The 20,478-nt window shown below is 31.9% G+C and overlaps 1 protein-coding gene across 8 annotated transcripts in view; it reads left to right on the plus strand.

Moving 5' to 3' along the window:
* Positions 1 to 20,478, plus strand: part of Ralgapa1 (Ral GTPase activating protein catalytic subunit alpha 1) — a 217,398-nt gene that overhangs the window by 82,170 nt on the left and 114,750 nt on the right. For 5 of the 8 annotated variants that reach the window (XM_040275655.2, XM_021724701.3, XM_021724700.3 and 2 more), the window contains 5 exons: positions 3,642 to 3,782; positions 13,619 to 15,151; positions 16,926 to 17,050; positions 18,636 to 18,852; positions 19,928 to 20,104. In XM_040275655.2, the coding sequence (XP_040131589.2) occupies positions 3,642 to 3,782; positions 13,619 to 15,151; positions 16,926 to 17,050; positions 18,636 to 18,852; positions 19,928 to 20,104 (2,193 nt within the window). The remainder of the gene's footprint in view (positions 1 to 3,641; positions 3,783 to 13,618; positions 15,152 to 16,925; positions 17,051 to 18,635; positions 18,853 to 19,927; positions 20,105 to 20,478) is intronic. The other 3 variants (XM_078050217.1, XM_078050215.1, XM_021724710.3) reach the window with 3 other exon arrangements.

The raw sequence follows: 20,478 nt of genomic DNA on the forward strand, positions 1-20,478 counted from the left end.
ATCTCTTAAGACACTCCATCATGACCCTACTTTCCAGGCCAAACTGAAAAAGTAAAGCTATTTGCTTAAAATAGAGTAATGAGCAATTAGCATACTGGAAAAGTAGGCTGACCTTGGAGCAAACTGCTGATATTTAAATACATTTTGATATACACTTTGGGTATCCAAACTAAGACCTTGGCAAGCTTCAAGATTGGAGAATGGAATTGAAGGTTTTTCACATTAAACTGGGTATCTTGACAAAGGCAAAAGTTATTTTCTGCAAGTAATGCTTGCTGGCAATTGGTACAAGCAAATGTAAATTACCTTTAGAGGAATGCAGTCTGAATTAGGCCTCCAGAAATTCCACAAGGTAGGAACTCACAATGATAACTTGGGGCTGGAGTTGTGGCTCAGTTTTAGAGCACTCGCTCGCCTGGCACATGCAAGGCCCTGGGTTCAATCCTCAGCACCACATAAAAATAAAGATATTGTGTCCAACTACAAAAAAAAAAAAGATAACTCAGTAAATAAGGAAACAAACTGTTGGTGTGTTAACAAAATATGTGGAATGGGATAAGAAGGTCTAATATGTCTAATTGGAATTCTGGAAGGAGACAATGAAAGAAAGGCAATATTTCAAGGGTAACAAATAATTGATAAAAGATAGGAATCTTTAGAAACAGAAGCACATACTCAACTAACTAGAATGAATAGATACAAACCCATACCTAAATATGTTTCACTGACACTGAAGAATGGAAAGACGGGAGTTTAAAAGCTGCAAAGAAAAAAAAAATAGAGAATCTACAAATCCTAAAAGCAATGTTTTTAGTACCGACAATGGAAGATAAGACGGTAAAACAGTATCTTAAAGTGCTAAGGGAAAATAACTATCTTTAGAGAATTGTGTACTGAATAAAAGTTTCAAGAATAGCAATAAAATAAACACAAAAGCTTAAAAATTTCGCTACTATCTGACCTTTATGAAAGAGACTTCTAAAGAATATGTCAGGAAAGAAAAAGAAAAATTATACAAATATTGAAGGAATAAGTTATCAAAGAAATTGGTAAATGTATAGTAAAATGAAATGTTATCTGTATATAATAATCTATACTTTAGAGTTAAAGAGCAGAATTAAAATATTGGTCATTGGTATGTAATTCAGGAATTTAGTAAGAGAATAAGTATTCTTGATAGTATTACAACACTAACTTTAGACTTGAAAAATATATAGGAAAAACATGATTTATTTTTTGAAGATTCCATTCAAGATTATAACAAATGTATGCCACTATAAATACAAAAAAGTTCCAAACTCTTCCTTTAAATTGATGATAGGAAAGAAGGAACAGAAAAGGAATTATTTTTCCCCAAGGAAAAAGTTAAAAAGAAAAGAAATTCTGTTAATGTTTCTATATAAAATTTCTACATAAAATTTTAATTACACTATTATACTTCACTATAAATAAGAGATACTGATTTGATTAAGCATTCTTCTACCAGGAAAAAATACTAACCATGGGAATATGTCCTTTTGACTATGATTTTTAAAAAAAGTTTGAAGACTCTAAAACTTGATTTCATTTATTTTTTAAATAAATATATTTATTTCACATCTGTTTATACTGGGGATGGTAGTTTTCCTTTTATATAACCAGTGCTTGGTTATACCTGTGTATTTTGGTCTTTGCTCTAACAAGTTTTAATGAGTGATTATGTTAAAATCAACATAACTTTTTGTTATTCCAAATATGATTATAAAATTGTTGGTCATTTTCATAAGAACAAAAAGAATCTAGCAGGAAAACTCAAAAAAGGCCAGATTCTGAAATTTTATATATGAGTTAAATCTTAAACTACACTTATCTTTAAACCATTATACCTCAAGTCATATACTGAAGTCAGATTGTTGCCATTATCTCAATTATTCCAACCTTTTGCATCTTCCTGCACATGAATGAACCTGAAAACAGCTCTGAAGTTCTTTATTTTGCTAACATTCATAGCATTTTGAAAATTTTTGATTATTTTTTCTAGTTATAAACTAAATAATACTTTTATATTAACTAATGGTTTTGTTTTCTCTGTTTTCATAATCTTAAGGTTTTGTTTTTGAACTCCTACCCATTTATCACTATTCATTAAAAATTTATTGAGCTCATATATGCCAAGTACTAGGAATTTAAAGAGGGTATAGTTCTTGATTTTGAAAAGTTAAGGAAGCTAGCATAAAAGTATGCAGTCTACTAAAAAGCAGGAATTCTTAATTTGTTTTTATCTATTACTATATTATCGATAGTTAAATAATTGTACAGGAGAATAAAAAAATGGGAAGACATTTCAAGTATGAGTTTTTAAGATAGAAAAAGGAGACCAAGGACATTAGTAAGATATAATGCTGTTATATTGTTGTGAACGAGCATGAAACTTTTAGGGAAGAGTATAAAGTTCTCTGTTGCAGCAGCATGGAAGAATAGTGGAAGTTTCAGTAAATGGTTGATTTTAACCAAGTCAAAAAGGACTTATGTGAGGGGTTAAAGAATTTAGGCATAAGAGAACCAAATGTTTCTGATAATCAGGAAAGCCTATGATTTTTAATTGTTGTTAACAAACTGTTCCCTCCACCCCACCTGTCTATTTCACTATTAAACTGAATGTAATGCAATGTTGTTTAAGCCCTCTATTCATACATAACTATACATATAACTTTGTTTAATCAGTAGTTTCTAAACGAAAAGTTAAAATCTCTGAGAAGTTTAAATTACTAGTTTATTTCTAAGTAAAATTTGTCTTTAATTTTGTGAACACAAGACTTTTTTAAATTTATTTTTTATTCTAATTTGTCATGTGAACACAGGACTTTTAAAAAAATTTTCAAATGCAGCCATAAATGTAATTTTTAAACTGTCATAAAGTTTAAAGTTTATTTTTAAAAGCAGTATTTAAAATTTTTGTGTTTTTGATTTGAGTGAGAACTAAATTGCCCTTCTCAAGAACATGATTCTTAATGCTGATTACAAATTCTGTTAATGTTTCTACATAAAATTTTAATTACACTATTATATTTCACTATAAATAAGAGATACTGATTTGATTAAGCATTCTTCTACCAGGAAAAAATACTAACCATGCGCAGTATGTCCTCTTGACTATGATTCACACATAATTTTATAAAAAAGACATGAGAGACTTGGAGACTTTTGAGGGGAAGAGTTTGAAAATAGGAATGGTTAGTTCTTAGAATTTAACTTCATTAAGAATGAGAATTGCCCAGTGAAATGCCTAAATATGGTATCAAAATTTTCTTTAATGATACTGAGTTCCTTTCAATGTTTCTATTCAACAAATTTCTCAATTCTTGGTTTTGAGAACATTGTGCTAAAGTGTCTGTTGTTTTTAATGCTGTTCCATTGTATTTGCTAATAATAAAGAGCATTTCCTGCTTTACACCAAAAAATTTACATTCAAAATATGTGTGTTCTCTGATTTCTTTTCTTACAGCTTGCCAGTATTTGCCGTGCTGAAATGTTTTAATTTAAAATTTCCTTCCTTTGTATCTTTTAGTTTTCTCTGTTGCTGCTTTTTCTGTGACACAAGCCTTTCATTATAGTCACTCTTCTTTTTTCCTTCCCCACTTCTTTCTTTTCCTTTTTTAAAGCCATGAGAAGCCGATCCATTGGTGAATGTGCTCTGCCATCGGCCTATATACGCAGTGCTAAAAGTGCTCCTGTTCTGATCCATACTTCCAAACCCTTCTTGCCTGATATTGTTCTCACTCCCCTTTCTGATGAGCTTTCAGGTAGTGCCACCTCTGCTAATTTCTGCACCACCTTTTCACTTTTTAATCCTCTGCTTTCAAATTTTGCTTAATCAAATAAACTCTTCAAAGTTAATTTCTTTGGGGGAGGTATGGGAAACTGGAAAATGATTGAGAAATCAACATTTTGAGTTATTTGAACTCTAATTCTGTCCTTGCAGTTCATTCTGGAAGTGCTAAGTTTAGTGCTGTGCCAATGTCCAATATTTTGGGTTGTAAAAGGCTAATATTTTGATTTATGTTTGGGTTTTTTCTTAAGGTGGTTTAAAGAAGTAGTAATGCATATTTGTATCATAGGTATCTCATAAGAGGTGACTTAAGATAATCAGAGTCTTGACTTTTAATTTCCCATTGTTTGACTAACAATATGGTAAATTTTGAATAATTTTTTCGATTATCTACAGTAATGGAACTAAGTAAGGGCATGTAGTCATAGGGGAAATACATAATCTAAAAGTTGTTTTGGAATAAATTGTATTTATATTAGATATAATATTATGTAGAATTCATTTGAGTGAGATGCAAGACTCAATTTACAAGGAGCTTCAAAACCTACTCAGCATTTCCATTTTGATTTAGGTGCTTCATATCTAGTACTGGGATGTCCTACTCTTTTATTAAGATTTAATTAACACCAAATACATGTTTTTTGGATTCACTTCAATGGGGTTAGGGAATTATGCACACCCATATACATCATAACCTCAAACAAAATATAGAATGTTTACCCTAAAAGTTCTCTAGCAGTTGGAGAAGAGTTTGAAAATAGGAATGTTTCATTTTTAGAATTCAGCTTCATTAAGAAGAATGAGAATTGCCTTAGAGAAGTACCCAAATATGGTACCAAAATTTTCTTTGAACTATTGATACTGAGTTCATAACCACCAACTCTCTCCTGCTGCACTTACAACCACTTTTTAATTTCTCTCACCATAGATTAGTTTGTCTTTTGGAACAAAAATGTATAAATAAAACCATACAGTGTCTTTTGGATAGAAACACACTTGTCTTGGGTTCAGTTACTGTGCATTGTGCTAGTTAAAGAAACTTACGTTGTTAGGTAATTTCCTATCCCTTTTTTAGAGTATTTTCTTAACGTTGCCACTTTTAGTGAAGTTGCTGGTGTTTTTGCTGTTGTTAATTATTTGTTTTAAAGTCCATCTCTTCAGTTCCTAACAGACTGAAAGAACTATGAAGGAAGATTCATTTGTATTAACAATGATATTTCAGTTGAAGTTCCCCATTCCTAATCCAAATAAGATCAGAAATATCTTCCAAGTCATTGGGGCTAACATAATTAAGAATTATCAATTAGTAGGTTTAAAAACATCTACCTAGGATTACAATTGGTATTCTTTGGAAATATTATAAATGAAAAAAACATAGTACTTGAGTTCCCAAACTGAGAAAATTAAACATTCAGTTACTAGATATGATATGTTTGTTTTTAAATTCAGGATACATTCACTGGGAAACATTTACTTCAGAATATTTTAGGATGTTTTTGAGAAGTGTCCAAGTATCATTGTGAAGCCATAATGCAATTAATTAGAAACAGTTTATATTGAAATTAGAAGTCAGTTTTGCAGTTTAGTTGATGACAAAAGTAAGTAAAAGTTTGGCCTCAGACGAACCTGGATGCTCAATAAGTATTTAAGAATGAATAAATTTTACACTAGAAGAAATAGGCAACATGAATATTTTGGGCTCTCATATTTTGTTTCTTCAGTATCTTTCTGAGTTGTATAGATTTTGGTTGCTTACATTAAAATTGTAACTTAGTTACTTAAGTTGGTAAACAAAACAGTGTTTCTGTCTTAACAACTAAAGTAGATACAATTAAAAGAAACTCCCAGTTTATTGTAAACTTTGCTTAGAGTTTTTTGCTTCAAGCTTTTGAAAACATTCAATGCAAACCATTTTTCACTTGTTTAGAAAAAATGAAATGAATTTTAGTCACTGACTCTTAAGTTTGGTTGGATTGTATGTTTTCCAGTTGTTAAAAACTGTCAGAAAGATTTTTTTTCTTCAGAATTTTAATGGCTTTACAAAATATCTTTTCTGAAATGTAAAGATTTTTAAAAATCTAAAACAAAAATGAGGTCACTCCTTTTAAAATACTTTAAAGTACTACCTTAGCTAGTGCATGAGAAGTTCCTATTTCATAATTCTTGCTTTGCTATAAATACACAATTGAGAAAGATTGCCTTTTTAAAAAAATTTATGATTTAAATATTTACGAAGAGTGTTTAAAAGGAGTTTTCTGAGTGGCACTTTTATTGGTTTTATTAATTTTCCCCATTTGCAGTAAAATGTCTTCTATGATAAAATTAAGATTTAAATGATGTGGAGACACCAGTCAATTAAACAGAACAAACCTTATATCTGATCATCAAAATAATAAATGTTCATTTTTTAAAATGTTGGTTATATGTGAAGGTATATGAGAAAATATACATAAGCTCCTAAACCAATGCTTACTATTGATAACTTAAAATGCTTTTGCTGTTTATTTTATACATTTGTACATGTAAAAGTATAATTAGAGTGAGTTGTTTGAATTAGAAATCATTTTCCTCTTAGAACTCTTTGAAAGAAACCACATATAACATTTTATGATGCAGAAGAAAAAAATTATTTTCCCTGAAAACTGACTGATGAGCAAAGCTAGAATCTTTCAATCTGCTTCAGAAATTTAGAATACTTATTAGGAGATGTATAGATACAGAGAAGAAGAGATTAAATGCGCATAATGCCCATCAACATATTGAAGACTCCCAGAAGTCCTGTTAAAAAAAACCATGTAGTCCAATATTTCTTAAATTTTTTCCAGATATATACATATTGACAGCCTATAGTATTCAGGATTCAAAGAGGAAAAAATTGGAAAACATTGAACTAACCTTCTAATACGGAAAACAAACAAAAAGCATTATAGAAATTGGATGGGATTGTTCTTATTCCAGTGTATATTGAAGAAATCTGAGTTATTGAATTGATTATTGCCCCTGTGGTTCTCTAAGGCAAATTGAAGGCTTGGAGTTTGTTTCTTTAGGGATTAGCTAGTACTATATTTTTTAAAAATTACCAAAGCCTTGGATCCTCAACCAGTTCAATTGGTTGGTTGTTTCTTCCGAGATTTAAGTAAATTTTACCTTAGTTTGATTTATAAGCCATTGATATACATTCAAAAGTCAGAACTAAGAAGGAAAGTAAACAGGTGAAGAGAGTGCAGGCTTAAATGAATATATAATAAAATGTTTTCTGGGTCTATCTCTCAGATCAGGAATTTAGGTTTCTGTAGCTCCTTCGCCAAACAAAAAAGAGAAATAGCACTGAAACTACTAATAGTGTTTCTAGCTTTTGGTTAGAAATAGAATTTATCAGAAAAGTACATAACAAAGTACTCTGGAATAATTGTCGGGGTGGGGAGAGTACAAGGAAATTCTTTTGAGTTCTCTTCCAACCCTGGCTTTCTGTTTTGTTTTTAACATGTTTCTTTGAGAATGGACCATCAATTTTCAAAGTATCCTATTTGTCACTAGCCCTTATTTTTTCTCCATTATATCTTCTTATTGTCCATTCTGTCTAGATTGTTTTGTGATACTGTATGGTATAATTTTGTATATATCTGTCGACTAATTCTGTTGAATAACTGAATATACTTAAGCTCTGGGACCAGTTCAAGGAAATTGTTACTATGCCAATGTGACATGATTTCTTAACATGACTCATCTGTAACATTTGAAAAAAAAAAAAAAACAGCTGGGTGCTGTGGTGCACCCCTGTAATCCCAGTGGCTTGGGAGGCTGAGGCAGGAGGATCTTGAGTTCAAAGCCAAGCCTCAGCAATAAGCAAGGTGCTAAGCAACTCAGTGAGACCATGTCTCTAAATAAAATACAATATAGGGACAGAGGTTGTGACTCAGTAGTCAAGTACGTGGAGCTCAATCCCCAGTACCCCCACCCCCCTCCAAAAAAAGTATTTTCCCACATGCTTGTCTCAGATTTTCATATATATTGTATGTGGGCAACAGCTCAGAGTGTGGAACTGGGAGTTGCACAAACACCTAACACCTCTTTTTACAACTCAGTACTAACTCTGATGCCTGAGCAAGCATACTCTTCCTGGCCTCTCCTATTGACTATTGAAAATTACTACATTAGGTTGATTGATGATCTCAATCATCATTCTTAAGCAAATTTGCTTTTACTGCCCAAAATAATGCCTTAATGGAAAAAAATATGAAGAACTGAAGTGTGGTGGGAAGTTTATTTTGTGTATACTTCTATAACTGTTCCTTATTTAATATCAAGTCATGCTGGAATTAAGTCTGTAGATCTATTTTCTTTCATTCAGTTCTCAAGAACTGATGATTCTTGTGCCATTTTTGTTGTGATTAGACTCCAGCCTATCTAGTACAGAGCCTATAGGATGCTAACTTCAATCTGTAGAGCAAAATATTTTAATCTTTGTTCTTCTGTTTCCTTATTATAAAAAAGATGGTCTTTCTCACACTCGTTTTTCTATTCTACCTAATCAGGAGGAGAATTGTCTATTTCTAATTAGACAAGTAGCCCCTTCTTTGTACAGTTAATGAATTTTTTTCCTATCAAAAATATGCAATAGGATATTAATCTATACATCTTTTCTCTCTCTAATTTGTTGGTATAGCATAATTCCAAGTTACATTTTTTTCTGAAGTAATTGATTTTTAAAAGAAATGTTTAGGTTGACTTAAAATGGTGGTTATGTAACATTCTCATAAACAAATAAAACTATATTTTTAACCCTAAAAAATATATTAGTTATTTTTCTATGTCCAGAATTTAAAAGTCATACAAACAATATTAGAAGGATTAGAGTAGAAACAAAGGATAGTTTAGTGGGACAAATCTTAGTTGTTTAAAATTAAAATTATTTGAATTGAATTCATTAAAGTCTTTTCATATGATTTCAGTGATGTGATTACTGCTTTGAATTACCTACATTATATTAAATATCTAGTCTTGAAAAGATATAAAGTTTTTACTAGCATGGATGCTTTTTTGGTTGTTAATTACCTTGAAGATACATTGCCTTTGTTGCCCAAATAGGCAAAAATAAATAAATAAATAAATAAAATAACTTTGCCTGGTAATTAGCAGGAAAAAAAAAATGTGTTTCCAGATAGCATCAATTTCTATTTAAACTAGTGTGAATGATTTTATGAATTTAGGAGCCATAAAAGAATTATAGTGAATATTGTGCTTGGTCAAGAAAAGAAATTAACTTTGGTAAAAGGGATTAGGGTACTTGGTTCTACGGATAATTTCAGATACTATTAAACTTAACTTGAGGTCCCCTCCCCATTGAAGAACTCTTGGTTTTTGCCAATTAGCTACTAATTTTTTATATAAAAAAATGTTCTTCCTTTCTACCAGTGTTTATCTAGGCCATGTGCCCAGTACTCATTCAAGCAATGGAGATATTCTAATGAACAAGATAGAAATCCTTAAGAAACTTAAATTCTGGTGGAAAGAAGTGTTTTTTTCCCTTGGTTACTATCTAATTTTCAAACTAGCAAAGGAAACTTTTCTTTGAAACAGAAAATTTAGAAAAAAAATTTATAATACAAACATAATTACCAATACTTTAATACTATGCATTATCAAGAAAACCTAGGGAGGAGTGGGTATGATGAAGTATCAGGGAATGAAGTTTATCAAACTGTGGTGACTATGTATGAATTTCTACAGTGAATCCCGTGTGTGTGTGTGTGTGTGTGTGTGTGTGTGTGTGTGTGTGTGTGTTGTTATAGAGCACTAAATTAAAAGTAACAAAAACAATGAAAGAAGGGAGATCAACAGAGTATAGCAAGTGGATGTGGGGGAGGGAGGAGGGAAAAGAAAGAGAAGGTACGGGAGACTGAGATTGATTAAATTAGGTTATATGCATATATGATGATGGCATAATGAATCTTATTATTATGTATAAATACAATGCTCCAATAAAAATATAAAATAAAATTAGAGTTTATACTTGTAAAACTTAACCTAAAAGAAACCCAAAGATAATATATGACATTTCTGTAAATTTTAGGCTCTGCAAGAGGCATTTACTCAATGTTTTTTCTTGTTAAAAACATTTTATTTGTTTATCCATTAAATGATTTCAAATATTTTAGGTTAAAATAATTTAAAAACCTGTTTTCCAAATTAAAATATTAGCAGCATAATTAAATTGTTTGAAGGATATTTTTATTCAACTCTGATACCGTTATTGTTTTTAACAATCTAATACAAAGTTTTTCAGTTTTTTTCCTCTACAATTGACAAATATTTGTCTAGCTTTTGATTGCTAAGATTTTTTCTTTATAGAAGTAAATCACTATGCTTCAATGTAGTTTCTTAATTAATTTCACCAACTTCTTTTTTAAAAATTAATGAATTATTTCATGAATATAAAACGTGTAACATTATTTAAGAGAGAATATGAACTAATTTCTGCCTTATTTAAAATCATAGCTCTTCACTTTATAGCTGTAACCCCGGACAGATCACTTAAACAGTTTCTTGATCTTTAAAACAGGGCTAATAACACTTTCCTTATCACATCATTTTTAAAATTAACTGAGTTTAATTGGCACATGGAGCAATATAATATATATCTTTTTTTATAAATATATAATTGTGTGTGAGTGAGTGTGTGTGTGTGTGTGTGTGTGTGTGTGTGTGTGTGTGTGTGTGAATGATGATGTTTAGGCATATTTTCCCAACCAAATTTAAGGAATTGAAATCAATTATACTTGGGCTGGGGTTGTGGCTCAGTGGTAGAGCGCTTGCTTAGCACATGTGAGGCATTGGATTCCATCCTCAGCACCACATTAAAAAAAATAAATAAAATTATTTTAAAAAATCAATTATACTTGATTCAAGTGCTGACCTTGGTTTCCTGTTGCAATTATTTTTTCTTTGATTTTACACAATTAATATTGTTCCTATGTAGTAACTATATTTAAAGCTTGAGTTAAAAATATTTATATTTAAATTCTTCACCTCTACATCATTGGTAGAAAAATATCCAGTAAGATTTTTTTTAAAAACTCTTCACAAAAGTTTTAGACCATATTTGGTGACAACTTTTTGGAAAGAAAACATGGGCTAAAATAATGATTAAGTGTTCTAATATGCAGGTGAGGACTATGGGAAGAAATTCCTACAAAGTGAACTTAATACTAAACTTTCCTGGCTTCTTTAGAATGAAAAAATTGTGAAATATCAATACAGGGGAATAAAGATCAAAACTACGATTCTACTTTTTCCCTGAAGTTCATGTGTTTGCTGCTCATCCATTAACATTAGGGTTGTGTTGTTGTTTCGGGATTTGTTGTTTTTTTTTTCCCAGTATTAGGATTGAACCCAGGGGTATTCTAACACTGATCTGTATCCCTAGCCCTTTTTATTTTACATTTTGAAATACAGTCTCACTAAGTTTCCAAGGCTGGGCTTGACCTTGCCATTCTTGCCATTTAGTATCCCAAGAATATGACCATACCTGACTGTAATGTTATATTTAATGTTTTGAATTTAATGTTTTGAATTCTTAAGTTTGAACTTCCATAACATCCCAACTGTAAAATTTTAAAGAACTTTATTAGAAAATTATGTAGTATTTATTCTTTGTTGAGTTCTGTAGGATTTTGTATGGAAAGAAACATGGAGTGCATGTTAAGTATACTGTCTGTCCTCCTGGTGGAAGAGAAGTATAACAAATCCCTAATTAAACTTGCCAAGATACATAAACATTTATTAGTTATCTGCTGTAGTAACAAACATTTAATGAGCATAAATGCATGAATGTGAGGTTGGTAAGGAATTGTTCTGCTTTTCATTTAGAAAAACTTCTATTTAATGAAATGCATAAGAAAGGCAAGCCAGTGAGTATTCCTCTCAGCTTAATGAGAAAACATACAATTATTTCAACTCCAGGAGATATTATATATTTGACCTGTTTTGGGAACATACACATATATCTTCAGGAATTATTTTTTTTTGTACCAGGGATTATAGATGTGCGCCACTGTGCCCATCAGGAATCTTGATATAATACAAACTTCTATGGATTTGAATTTAACCAAAGTGGATATTTTAGAGCCTCATACAAAAGGGTAATATTAATGAAATAACATTAAGTAGCAAAACAATATATTAATAAATCATATATATAATGTATTTATTTAAATATTTATATTAAAATAGCAAAAAGACTGTCTCCTTTCGTCGATAACATGGCTCCTGAAAATAGTTTGCATGGCAATTTTCATTCAGTTTATAAATGAGGAAACTGGTCTCAGAGTCTAGTGTAAATAGACCTATGTTCAAGACCTAGCACCATCAAGAAATTACTTTGAGATCTTGGACAAGTCACTGCTTTACTTTGGGTACAAATATTTCTTTTTCTTTTTCTTTTTTTTTTTTTTTAGTTGTTGACAGATCTTTATTTTGTCTGTTTATTTATATGCGGTGCTGAGAATTGAACCCAGAGCCTCACACATGCTAGGCAAGGGCTCTACCACTGAGCCACAATTCCAGCCCCATACTTTGAGTACAAATATTTCTTATGATTGTTCAGTTATAGCTCTGCTACTTTTAATCTTTGCATTATAACCCTAATAGTAGCAACAACTAACTTTTTAAACCTTTTGTCCTTTATTGATTATATTTTGCTGGCTTCTGAAAACAGTTTAAGTTACCCATTCCTAGGCAACTTAAAGTCCTTCATGGCTTCATAAACATGATATTTAACTTATAAAATTTCTCTTTGAATATGTGTATATATCTGAACAGTTAAATACTACTTCATCTTGTTATTTCCAATTTCATAAATATTTTGAGGATTCACTATATACTTCGTGCTTAAAGCAGTGAAAAATAATGCAGTGACATAGAACACTAATCCTACTTCTCAAAGTTTATGATTATGAATTTTAAAAAGTAACTTAATCTTTCTGGACCTCAACTTCCTCATCTGTAAGAGAGTTAATAAATTGGGTAATCTCCATTTGACTCCAGAATCTGTGACCCTTATAAAGAGATGTAAGAATCTATTATAGATAGTTTTTAGAGTTGGGTGGTTGTTTAATGGAAAGGGCCAATAATAAGCTAAGATTTCGTCTTAGCAGGTTTGTCAAGAACAAAAAAGTTGAATAAGTTTTTTTTTGTATGTATTGACTTTATTTGATAGAAGTGAAAAGATGTTAATACTGTAATAAAATAAAGCAGAATATCTTAGAAGAGCAGTCAGTTTCTGAAAAAGAACTTTTAGGAAGAGGGTGGAGATTTCTACTTATAATATGTCATTAGTCAGGCAAGATTTGAAGAAAAGATGACACACAGAGGAATTTACAGGAGTCTGCAATAGGACATTTAAATCATCTTTATGTGATAAAATCTGATTTTCTTATTTTCCCCATTTGGAATTTTAAGTAGGAAAAATTAAATAATTCAAATTAAATTTGAATTGCTTGATTTATTGGCACAGCTCTATCTTTAACTGCACTTCCAAATGTTTCATTACCTCACTGTCTGTTTCTATGCATGTTAACATTTTAAAATGTATTTTGGTAGATTTCTAATTCATTGACACTACATACTATAGTGGCTTGTGCCCATCATTTTTTTTTAAACAGACTTGTATTTTTAATTGATTTTCTTTCATTGAACTTACAAAATATCTCAAGATTTATTTTAAAGCATATACTTAGGCTGTGGTTAAAATGGTTACTAATTTTTTATATTCATATAGTTCCTACTCTATATAAATTCTCTGTTTTACAGATATTGATGATGCTCAAATACTTCCTCGCTCAACTAGAGTCAGGCATTTTTCACAAAGTGAAGACACTGGAAATGAAGTTTTTGGTGCCTTGAATGAGGAACAGCCATTGCCTCGAAGTAGCAGCACTTCTGACATCTTGGAACCATTCACTGTTGAACGAGCCAAAGGTGCAGTTCCTGTCATTGACAGTTCATCCCGTCATGCACCAAGCTTGCAGAGTTCCACAGAGGCTTCTTCAATAACTAGATCCACTGAAAGCTACATCACTGATACTCATAGTAGAGAGTCTTCTCTGGAAGTTGGTGATAGCATATATGACCATCTTTGTCATTTAATAGGTCCAGTAGAACTTGCAGATTCAGCTTTCGAACAAATCCAGTACATTGACCTTGAAGGAGATGACGATCTTCTTTCTTCCCTGAAAGAATATTTTAAAGAAAGTCAGGGTAAAAATGAGATAGGTAAAGTTACAGCTTCTCCAGAAGTGATTATTGCAGTAACTAGGGATGAAAGATCATCCTTAGATAAATTAGAATACACAGATCAGGAAATTAAATCAGAAAATGTCATGTCTTTTGTTGGGACTCCTGAAAATATGCAGTTTGAAAAAGAACCAAACTCATCTGTCTTCATGAGTAATATTGCACCTAATCAGTCAGATACTTTCATGAGACCACAAACTTCTGAAAACTCTGAGCAACCAAACATTGATAAAAAGTCATCGGAGCCTAGTTTAGATAGCCCTAGTGATAAAGAAAAAAGGAAATATCTGTATAGACAATCAGCCACAGAATTAGATGCCTGTGTAGACGTAACACTAGCTGAAAAGCTTAAGGGTATGCAAATTAATGAAAAAATCACTGTCCCACATGTAATCCATGTCAAGAAGACTACATTAAAACCATCTGTTAACCGCAGAGTGCCTCATAGTTCAAACACTAGCAAACTTTCTCCAACTAAAAGGAGCTTGTCTGAAACAGTAACCCATAGGGCCAAAATCATGAAAATTGCTACTAAGAAACGAAATAGTGTTCATGTTACTTTTAGACCATCTACTGAGTCTGTTCAGTTTTATAATCCTCTGGAAAACAAAGAGGCTCCATGGAAGATGAGACTACGGAAGCTTGGTGGCTTTAGTAGTAGTAACAATAGCAGCACCAGCAATCTCCATACCAGCTCAACTAGTGGTACAGAGCTTGTAAAACCTGGTGTGTACAGACCTTTAGATACAATTAGTGCAGCATCTGTTAGTAGCAAAACAGTGAAGGAATCTACAGAGATTCCCACTACTGTATTACAAAAAGAAGAAATTGCAAGTAATCAGTTAAGTAGTCGTAGTACTCTTAGGTCATCAAGTCATGAGACAGGTCTACAGCAGGGCTCCCTGGGTGGCGTTTATAAAACTGTTGTACATGCTCTTTCGAAGCCGAAGGCAAATGTTTCCCCACAGAGGCAGAACAGAATGCCACCAGAGGCTCCACTGAGGGATCTGTACAGTCATGTAATGGGCTATTTTGGAAGGAAAGCTGCAGGTGAGCACTAACAGTGTGCAGAGCGCAAAAGGAGAAAGACAGCACCAGTTTGGCTTAATGCAACTGAAGCAAGCTATAAGCAATCAAAGAGCTTTGGGATGGTCACTGCTTTCTCTCTGTTTGGTTATGCATGCGCCTTTCCCCAGCTGTATTTTTCCCAGCATAAAATGTTTATTTAAATTACTAATTTCCCTTATAAGGCATTTAGTTAAACCTCTTTGCTGCTGAACAACAAGTTAGAAAAGAGGAAGATACAGAAAAAATTTAATGACCTTTCAAAGGCTACCTAAATCAGATATTTTCCTTAGTGTGTATCACATGAGTCTTGAAATTCAAGTTTACTAAGGAGTCATTATACTTTCTCTCTTGCCCCACTATGTTTATTTTTAACAGGGCACTAGCTGTATCTAATTGGGTTTATTTGTTTTTACTGTTGAATTATGTGGTTTTATATTTTTTCTTGGTGAAAATTACTTTGACATCTAATAACATAATAAGTATTAAGGCCTACAATCAACACCTATATATAGTTAACGGGTCATTGACGAAGAAATTATTTGTTAATTTTCAAAATGAATTTAATAATTTTTAAGTCACTTCCAAACATGCTGTAAGCTTTTAGTGTTGCATTCATTTGTATAGAATGCACGTCATGTAATTGAAACACTTATCATTACTTTCTTTTTTCGGACATTTTAAATGTGCATAAAGGTTTCATGAAGTTAATCCTAATTTAATTATGGAACCTCTGTGGACAGATTACAGGAAGAAAGCAAGATTATGATAACTGTTTTATCTTGTTTCAAAGTTAAAATAACTTAAAAGATATAGAAAATTAACTTTCAGCAGTAAGGTAGGTTTTGATTTTATTTGTTTTTAACATGGTTTTGTTAGCATGATTAACAACGCTGTATAATGCATCTTGCATTGAGCCATTAATGCCACCTGAGGGCAGTATTTGACAGCTTAGCAAAGCCTGGCCAGTAATATAAAGACAATGGTATTTCACAATGAATTCTGACCAGTACATTTTCTTATTCTGAAATGCTTTGTAGTTTCGTAGGAATATAAACAGTGCTGATTTGCTTTTCATAGTCAGAGAGATTAATTTCAAATAGCAATAGCAGTGACATAGACAACATCTTACTTTCAGTAAGTTAGTTTCCAAAGTTAAAATTTTCTTGTAATATAAATCATAATGTAGTCATTTAAAATAATTAAAATGATTTGTATAATTTTTTAAGCTTTTGTAAAGATGAACATCTTTTTTCCTGTACTAAAATTAGATTTTTTTTTAGTGGATAGAAACAACATTCTATGAAAATCATAGAATTTTTATTTATAAATATCCAAACTTAAATGTACTTGTGTCCCATTGAGATTTGCATAGATTGAAGGGATATATTTCTTGCAAATATTCTTTGGGGGAAAATAATAAATTATTAAGTCTCTAAATAGAAACACACAGGCAGGAAGATAGATAAATAAATATACCAGTTTCTTTAAAGGCAATATTAACCTGACTTCAACTAGTGCTTATCTGTAAGCTTTCTTGCTGTTTAAGGTTATACTGAAGATTGACTAACATCTGCTTAGTTGAATAAAATAAATATCAATTTACTAATTCTTAAAATTAAATCTAAAAGAAGGAAAATTATTCATAAGTGCATGTTTGGCAAAATAATTGATATGGCATAGGTACTTTGAGTTATTTAAGTTTAGAAAGTGCAGTTAAATTTTTCCTCACTATATATAGTTATTTATTTGCTTTTAGTCAATAAAGAGGACATGAGCTCCAAACTGCCTCCTCTTAATAGTGATATTGGCAGCAGCAGTGCTAATGTTCCTGATCTGATGGATGAGTTTATAGCAGAACGACTTCGAAGTGGTAATGCCTCGGTAAGTTATATTTCTATTTTATTTATTTGGTTTCAGACAGGAAACTTAAGAGAACCAGAATATATGTATCTGTGTACATATATATGCATCTAATGCATATGTGGAAATTTTCTTTTAAAACAACCTTCTCTCATATTTAACCTTTTTAAAAATTTTTTAAAAATTTTTTATTTGTTTTAGTTAATTATACATGACAGTACAATGACCTTGACATATCATACATTTGAACCAGATGGAATATAATTTCTCATTTTTCTGAGTGTACAGGTTGCAAAATCACATTGGTCATGCAGTCACTTATATACACACATCAATAATAATGTCTATTTCATTCTGTTATCCTTCCTTTCCCCTCATCCCCTCCCCTTCTTTCCCCTCCCCTCCCATCACTTCTCTCTACCCAATCTAAGGTGAGAGGAAAAAAAAAAGAATAGCTTCACCTTAACCCTTTTTTTAAGTTAAGGTTTTTAAAGTTACATTTTTTTAATACTTTTTAATCCAGAGATATAAAACAAGCAGGCTTGTAGTTTTCACCAAAAGAATATTGAAATATCTGTTTGTTCAAATAGTAGATTTAAGCCACTTCCTTCCTAGTTCCCCCTACTTGGTCCCACCTTGGTGCCAGTTGCCAATGTCAATAGGAAAGATAACATTAGAGGTCATGTGGCCCACCTCCCATGGTTTTCATAATGCAAATATTGCTTAATCATTCCAGATAACTTTGGAATAGTCTTTAAAGTTTTTTTATTTTGGAGATAATGGCAATGTCTTATTCCTAATAATGCTTAATTGTTCGGGGAGGATGAATATGTATGGGATTGGTCATACTCCATTTGAGTTTCAAATTTTTGGTGACTTATCTTTTTTTAAGTTTAATTTTTTTCTTTTTTTAATTTTTATTTTTTAGTTGTAGTTGGACACAATACCTTTATTTGTTTATTTTTATGTGGTGCCGAGGGCTGAACCCAGTTCTTCGCACACACTAGACGAGCGCTCCACCTTTGAGCCACAACCTCAGCCCCTATTTTTAAAAAATCATTGTAGGGCTGGGGATGTGGCTCAAGCGGTAGCACGCTCGCCTGTCATGCGTGCGGCCCGGGTTCGATCCTCAGCACCACATACCAACAAAGATGTTGTGTCCGCCGAGAACTAAAAAATAAATATTAAAAATTCTCTCTCTCTCTCTCTCTCTCTCTCTCTCTCTCTCTCCCTCCCTCCCCTCTCTCTTTAAAAAAAAATCATTGTAGAATCATTATAGAATGACTTTTTAGACATCATCCTTCCTTCTACCCATTCTCTCTTCTATTTACTGCTGCTTTTTCCTGTTAAATACTTCACTCTTAATTCTGTTTAATTTGAATTTACTGCATGGATCCTACTGAAGCTTTGCTTTAAGTAGATCAACATTGGTGTAGGCACCAGATCCAGCCCTTATATAAATTGCTTAATGAGTATGTTTCCCTCTCCTCTTGTAGGCCCTAAGTCTCAGAACTGAATGTGATGATTGTCTTGGAAATTAAAGGTTTCAGATGTTTAATGAGAATACCCTTTTTTTTTAATGTTTAAATGTTTCTTGAATTTTTAGACTATGACAAGAAGAGGAAGTAGTCCAGGTAGCCTTGAAATTCCCAAAGACCTCCCTGATATTCTAAACAAACAGAATCAGATGCGCCCTATTGATGACCCTGGTGTGCCTTCGGAATGGACTTCTCCTGCTAGTGCAGGGAGCAGTGATCTTATCAGCTCAGATAGTCATTCGGATTCTTTCAGTGCTTTCCAATATGATGGCCGAAAATTCGACAGCAAGTATCTTTTACCATTTGAGTAGTATGTTTTGTATTGTCTGTTCAAGACTGACTTATGAATTATATAGCAGTCGTCTTCCTTTCCAAAGTTACTCAGGCAGTTGATCCTGCATATTTTGATTTCATTTTCCAGTGAAATTCCAAAGGAAGTTTTAGGGAATCATCTTAGGTTGAGACTAAGTGCCAAACTAAGTGCATTTAAAAAACAATTCTGCCCTTTCAAAAACAAATTATAATTTTAAGACCAGATGAACTTTATATTAAAATAAAGGACGGTTATGGTTATGACTTGCTACTATTTCATGTAGTCTTATTTGGGAACCACTGATCAGTATGTGCAGTGCTACATTACCCAGAACATTTCTTGGATTATTGTTTTATGTTAAAATAACATCAGCTGGATGTGGTTGCACACGCCTGTAATCCCAGCAGCTTGGGAAGCTGAGACAGGAGGATTTCGAGTTTAAAGCCAGTCTCGGCAATGGTGAGGCACTTAGCAACTCATTGAGACCCTGTCTCTAAATAAAATACAAAATAGGGCTGGGGATGTGGCTCAGTGGTTGAGTACCCCTGAGTTCAATTCCTGGGTAAAAAAGAAAATAACATCAGTGATATAGCTTGTTATTGTATCACTACCACATAGTTATTCTGCTATTATTTTCTATTATACTTGGCACCAAAATTAAAAAGAAAAAGTAAAAACCTTGGCAATCAATTTTGTGAAGAGCTAGGAGATGCATTGGCGAATTATGTAATTCCTCCCTTCGTGGATTGATTGTATATTAATTCCAGACAAAACATGATTTAAAAGAAAGATGATTTTTTATCCTATATGTATAATTTGTATATTTCCTGTTATATATTATAAAATGTTTGAAAAACATTATGTTACTACCCAGCAGAAAACATGAATAAGAATAGTGATGACATATCATGTCTATGTAGATATAATAAATTATAAATAGATGTTTAGGGGAAATGTTAATGTTTGGTCTTTTTGGTGATTCAGCTGTCTTTTATATGAATATTTTTGTTTTATAACTGGGATTCATATATTCTTTCTTCCTTATAGACTTTGGCTTTGGAGCTGACACTGGAATTCCATCATCTGTTGATGTGGATTCATGTTCTGGCCATCATCAAAGTGCTGAAGAGCAGGAAGTAGCTAGTCTAACCACACTTCATATAGATTCTGAAACAAGCAGTCTCAATCAACAGGCTTTCTCTGCTGAAGTTGCAACAGTTACTGGTAAATTTATCACCTTTATATGTTGTAATTGAGTTTTAGATGGATCCTATGATTATCATTCATATGATTATCATGTATGATTATTCATGATTTTGATATGTGATTATATGATTATTATATGATACAAGTGATATAGCTTTGTATATACTTTTTTAGTCATTCATTGTGCTAGTTTTAAAAATTACATAATATATAGAACCACACTTTTGAAGAATTAAGATACACATCACGTGTTTAATTTACATTAGGTTTTGCTGTATAGAAAGAAATAACAAAAGGGTAAAATTTGGCTATTGTCAAATCTAAAATATTAATATTTCTCTGCTAGAAAAAGCTTAAAGTAAAAAGAAAAGATTTAATGTTTCAACTACTTG

The sequence above is a fragment of the Ictidomys tridecemlineatus genome, chromosome 5 (genome assembly GCF_052094955.1).
Source record: "Ictidomys tridecemlineatus isolate mIctTri1 chromosome 5, mIctTri1.hap1, whole genome shotgun sequence".
Classification (NCBI taxonomy): Eukaryota; Metazoa; Chordata; class Mammalia; order Rodentia; family Sciuridae; genus Ictidomys; species Ictidomys tridecemlineatus.